General features: G+C 36.3%; 1 protein-coding gene and 1 long non-coding RNA gene across 2 annotated transcripts; one reads left to right on the top strand and one right to left on the bottom strand.

Moving 5' to 3' along the window:
* The first annotated feature begins 327 nt into the window (after nt 1–327).
* On the top strand, nt 328–3,560 carry LOC121249560 (glycerophosphodiester phosphodiesterase GDPD1, chloroplastic-like). The gene is made up of 7 exons (XM_041148274.1): nt 328–546; nt 712–896; nt 1,791–1,850; nt 2,022–2,303; nt 2,402–2,497; nt 2,593–2,789; nt 3,216–3,560. The coding sequence occupies exons 1-7, from the start codon at nt 450–452 to the stop codon at nt 3,430–3,432; spliced, it is 1,134 nt and encodes a 377-aa protein (XP_041004208.1). The 5' UTR covers nt 328–449; the 3' UTR covers nt 3,433–3,560.
* A 636-nt stretch (nt 3,561–4,196) lies between these two features.
* Nucleotides 4,197–5,807, bottom strand: LOC121249562. Its single transcript, XR_005937617.1, has 3 exons — nt 5,508–5,807; nt 5,392–5,450; nt 4,197–4,417 (listed from the first exon to the last, which is right to left on the bottom strand). It is a non-coding gene; the product is annotated as an uncharacterized LOC121249562 (long non-coding RNA).
* Between the last annotated feature and the right edge of the window lie 193 nt (nt 5,808–6,000).

Raw genomic sequence — 6,000 nt, 5'->3', positions numbered from 1 at the left:
GGGGGAAAATAAATGTTTCCCTGGGGGGGGGGGGGGGGTAATGGGGGAAGAAGAAATGTTTCCTCTGAACTGTATTACAGAATAGTTTAGGTGTGAGGTCTACGTGGCAGGTTATAATTGGAGTCTATTATTTGGAGAAAAACGGGTATACCTGTGGGAAGTTTTTCTCTCTGGAATAACTTGTGATTGGACAAACCGACGTTTATAAAGACCGGAGAATATCCGAGGCATATTATGACGAGCTGTGGGAATATACTGAGTAGATCCCGTTCCGTCGCCACCACTCTCACAAATAAATACGCATCCTCGAACCCCTTATTCCACCAAGAATCATTCTTCTAAACACAATAATCCTCGTTTCTCCCCTCCTCCATTAAAACCCTCTTTCTCGTTTCTCTGCCTCTGTGTTTCTCTCTCCCGGCCCGTCTACGTTCCTTTTGCATAAACAGATGGCTCTCAAAGCCGTTCATGTCTCCGACGTCCCAAATCTCGACCAGGTCCCCGACAATGCCTCTCTGTCTCTCTATTCCACCCGCTTCCCCAAAGGTACGTGATCAACACCATCATTCTTGTTATCTGAACGTTTGTGCCCTTTTTTTTTTTAAATCTTTTAATATGGTAGGACCGGAGGGCTCAAGATTAAATGTCTATATTCTTCATTGCGAGACTTTTCTTATTTATCTGATCTGTGTGGTTTTAATAATGGAAAAGGTGTGGATATGGGGAGGGGTAATGCGTACAGGATACCCAAATTTTTGGTGATAGGGCACAGGGGCCACGGCATGAACGTCTTGCAGTCTTCCGATAAAAGAATGAGAGCCATAAAAGAGAACTCGATCGCGTCCTTCAACGCTGCCTCCAGTTTCCCTCTTGATTTCATCGAATTCGACGTCCAGGTCAGTCTTGTTTTCTTTTTGTTCTCGATGCGTCTGCGAGTCTATTTGTTCTATTCTGGAATTTATACGGAAACTTCGAGGGCACGTATGATTTGTCGGTCTTTGTACTTCAGACTCGCCGCGTAAACGGATAACTGTCTATACTCACCAGGATGCCACCAAACGTTAAATTTTCTACCTACTTTTTTTCTCTAATCAAAAGTTTTTTTACGTACGGATTACATTCTTTCTTTGCGAGAAAAGTCTTTGTCCTCGTAAAATTACATAAATATAAATATAGAAAATGATGTTATTTTATTTAACTATTTAATTTAATTTATAATAGAGATCATTTTTATTTAATATAACAAATCCAATTAGTTTATTTTATAAATTTATGTGAAGTTATTTTTATATAATTGATTATTTTTTCTTTTTCTTTTTTTGTTTTTATAAAAGATGCGATCTTTACTAAAATGTCAAGAAAAGGCCAAATTTACCATATGTCCGCATATTCTTTATTAATCTTGAAAATTTTAATTTAGGAAAGCAATATTGAAGTTTTCTACGTACTTTTACTTTAATCTAGATTTTTTTTTAACCTAAGACGGTATTAATACAAAATTTACAATATGTCCGGAAGTTCTTTATTAATCTTGGAAAACTTAATTTAGGGAAACAATATATGCTCTTCACAAACTCGGATTTTCGGTTTATTTTATGGGGGTGCTGATGTGTGTATTTGTTTGTTTGTTTGTTTGTTTGCTTCTTTTTTCTTTTTTTTTTTTTAAAAAAAAGAGAAATTATTTAAAAAGGAGAAATAGAAGTTTGCAGATGAATGAGGCATAGATCAGCTTGAGACGGCGAAGTTTTTGAAAAAAAAAAAAAAAAATCAAAATGTGGTGGTTTTTGTAGGTGACTAAAGATGGCTGCCCAGTCATTTTCCACGACGACGTGATTCTCTCTGAAAAGAACGTAAGCTCCTCTCGCCTTTCTCTGTCATATTTCAATCTTTTCTGCAACGTCTCTCCTTTTTTACTATAAATATTCTACGTTTAATTTTGGAGCTTCTCTCTCTCTCTCTCTCTCTCTCTCTCTCTGTTTTTTTTAAAATTTTATATATGATTCTGGAAAATTTCATTTCAGGGTACTGTGTTTGAGAGAAGGGTTACAGAACTTTCTCTTGCAGAATTCCTTTGTTATGGTCCCCAAAGTGAGCCCGGAAAGGAGGGAAACACCCTGCTGAGAAAAACCAAAGATGGCAAAATTCTGAAGTGGGATGTTGACACGGATGACCCTCTTTGTACCCTTCAAGAGGCATTTCAGCAAGTGGAACCCTCGTTGGGCTTCAATATTGAGTTGAAATTCGATGATCACATCGTCTACCAGCCAGATTATCTCATCCATGTCATCCAAACCATTTTGCAGGTTCTATTACTTCGAACAATTCTTTTATTACCCCCCCTCCCCCTCTTTTTAGCTGAATTCGGTTCTAAAAACATTATGTGGATTCTGTGGAACGACAGGTGGTGTTTGAGCACGCTAAAGATCGAGCCATTCTGTTCTCGAGCTTCCAGCCAGATGCGGCACTTATCGTTAGAAAATTACAGAGCACCTTCCCTGTAAGCACTCTTTGTTATTTATAATTTTCTTTTATTATTATTGGGGACATGGGGGGTCTTTAGCAAGTGGTGATTGTCGTTATAAATGGTACCAGGTCTTCTTTTTGACAAATGGGGGTACCGAGATTTACTACGATGTGAGGAGGAACTCCTTGGAGGAGGCCATAAAGCTGTGTTTGGAGGGCGGTTTGCAAGGAATTGTCTCAGAGGTTAAGGGAGTTTTTAGAAATCCAGGGGCAGTGACCAAGTCCAAGGAGGCCAATCTTTCATTCCTTACATACGGCAAATTGAAGTAAGCTTTCGCGTTCCAGTATATCTCAATTACTTCATGGAAGCTCTTCCTTAGGAAATTTGATAGACCTTGGCCATATTCTTGCTTGAAAATTCAGCTATTGTGATGCAAAGTCATATACAGCCAGCCAATGTCCATTTTACTCCCGAGTACTTTGATTTGGTCATTGCTTGGTATTTCAATGAAGCAGCCTTGTTGGATTTTGGTTTCTTTTTCTACAAAAGAATATTATAACTTTTTTCAATACCCAATTTGTTAAATATATATATATATATACATTTCACTTCTCAACACGAATTTTAGGATGGAAGATTTGCTAATGAGCCTCAGTATGAATATGCGTCATAGCCATGGCGTGTGTGGATTTGAATTTTATATGAGATGGAATTGGTTTTTAAGATTGATTATATTATGAAATTGTGGCAGTAACGTGCCTGAAGCAGTTTACGTGCAACATCTAATGGGAATCGACGGTGTGATAGTCGATCTAGTCAGAGAGATCACTGAAGCAGTTTCCGAGATGATAAAGCCATCCAAGGCTGGTGAAGAGGATGGGAAGTTGCAGGCAGCAGCGAAGCCTCAGTTCTCGGAGCGGGAGCTTGCATTTCTCCTCAAGCTTATTCCAGAGTTGATTCAGCACTAGTCCCTGGCTCTTACACTACTACACACCGAATTGTTTTTTGTTTTTGTATTTTATCTAAAATTCTTAGGCGTGGAGGTTACCACATAAATTACATTTGCATTGTACATAAATTGCTCATTTCCATCTCCCAAAAGTTACAATTCGTGGTCCTCCATTTGTAGCTCTAACGATGTTAAATGCTGTTACTATAAAAATGAGTGTGTTGGTATATTTTTGTGAAATTTTTTATAAATTGTGTTATAACAAGTGTTGAAGTGTGTAAAGTGAAAAAGGGGGTCAACACGTCTTCACAATTAGAAGTTCACTCGATCTATCGCTCGAGCGACATCAAGTCAGAAAGTTTGCTTGATATGGCTTGATGCTTTGCTCGAGCTATATTCAAGTCAGAGAGTGCACTTAACATGGCCTGATCGAGCAAAAATCAATCTTAGTTGTCAATTTGAAACACAATTCACACGGTTAGCAACCTCAAACATTTTGTGAAATATATAATCCTTCATGGAAGAAGTAATTTGCAAAGCAAATGAACCGAAGTGTCGAACAACAATTATGATTGGAATCAGTAGCAACTCAATTGGAATAGGCCGAAATGAAATAGTACTGGTGATTGTTCTTAATTAGAACCACTATATGTATTATCAGTTCTTGGCCGAAATGAAATAGTACTGGTGGTTGTTCTTAATTAGGACCACTACATGTATTATCAGTTCTTCTAGTGCAGGCGATTTCGTGGATGAACGTTCCTATTTTATACAGTTCTTCTAGGTGCTTGTTTCATTAGAAGACCAACTTGATCATCGTGGATAGCCAACTCTCTTTTTTCAATCTCATCATTTCTCTAGTGAAGCACATCCCTCTTCTCGATCCCATCCTCTCTCTTGTAGAGCTCTTTCTCTTATCTCAACAATTCATTTTCTCTTTACAAGTTCATTTCTCTGTCTTTATTACTATCTACCCATTTGAAATAATTACAATATAGTATTCCCTGTTAATATTACATGTAAAAAGGATTACTGTGGAAGTCAACATTTTTATTTCAACATGTATATGTTATGTTCATCATATTCTACATCTATATTCACATCTGTATTATACTTTGGACACTCAAAGGTACAAAATAACACTACCAAAATCAAATATACCGCTAACAGATCTTGCAAAGTCAAAGAACAAAATGGACCAGGCGCTTATAACAAGATACAAAGTAAATACTGAAAAAATCAGATCAAATACTTATGACTTTACAGAACGTGTATCGAAGAATTGAATCAAACAAGTCACATATGCACCCTTTTTTCTTTTTTCTTTTTTTTTTTAATAATAGTCACAGATGCACTTAATGCATTGTTATGTGCAGCTTGTGTCTTGTGACACCAACACCACATATTATTAGCAGTAAATGGTTTTTGAAAATATGATTTTTTTAATATTCATTTAATTAGAATATAATTATTATTAATATTAAATTGGTAGAATTAGAAAATATGATACAAATAAAAAATTATTAATTTAATAATATTTTATTATTATATAGAGAGGGAATTGTTAATCCAATGTAGGAATTGAATTTAAATAGAATATGTAAATACAAAAAAGTGTGATATTGGTTAAATTTTGAAGATGCATTTAGCCAAACCAATAAGGATGCTCTAAGAGAACATGAGAAACCCTTATTGTATGATGATGTCAGAGGCATTTGATAACTAGTCTATATTGTTTTTCATCAATTTCCTTCATTATGTTCAATTTTCTCTCGTGTCAATATAAGTCAAAGTTTTAATAAACAAAATGCACTTATCAATAAGAAACAGATAAGCTCTCAAACTAATAGTGTGCCAGCAAAACAAGCGCATCCAAAAATAAGTTATCAAACTAGAATGAATCCGAAGATATAAAATAGAAAGCCAAGAAGAAAATAAATTCAAGCAAAATATTGGATAGGGGAGAAAAGTGAAGTACCCGTGAAACTTCAAGCAGAGCCTTCAGAATTAGATGCTGAAAATCGAACTTGTGTTAGCCTGCAAAGCAAGAAAACTTCTTAGACTGAGCACAAATGGACATTTCACAAGAATCACCAAGTAACGAGAGTGCAAGATACGTTAGCTTTGTTGCTCTGCAGGCTTCAGATTTGGTCATGAACTTCGAGATGAAGGGAGGGAGGGAGGGACTCTGTCGCGCGTGGATTAGGTTCAGATTTGGTCAGCGAAATCATGATGAAGGTGAAAGGAGGGTTAGGGTTAGGGTTAAGAGAAGGAAAGGGAATCGAGATGATCCTGAAGGGAGGGAGGGACTGTTTTCCTGCCCAGCATTTTCGCGTTTAAGTTATCTCCCGCCCAAAACGCAGCCCCCCTCTCTAGTGTCTACTGTCTACCCCCATAAGCGAACAATACAAGGATGTACTCCGCATTTCATTAATGATTAATGCTATATATATATTTGTAAAATGTGCAGGCATTATGTAATTGTTTTGAAAAAGAGTGAGATTTGTTATTTAAAAAATAATTTTTTTTTCTTATATGCTTCTTATTTATTAACTTTTTTTTAAAATAATTGTGTGGCACTTGTGTA

This window comes from Juglans microcarpa x Juglans regia, chromosome 2D, assembly GCF_004785595.1.
Source record: "Juglans microcarpa x Juglans regia isolate MS1-56 chromosome 2D, Jm3101_v1.0, whole genome shotgun sequence".
Taxonomy (NCBI): Eukaryota; Viridiplantae; Streptophyta; class Magnoliopsida; order Fagales; family Juglandaceae; genus Juglans; species Juglans microcarpa x Juglans regia.
The sequence above is the reverse complement of the archived record's forward strand: the minus strand, read 5'-3'. Positions and strand labels throughout refer to the sequence as shown.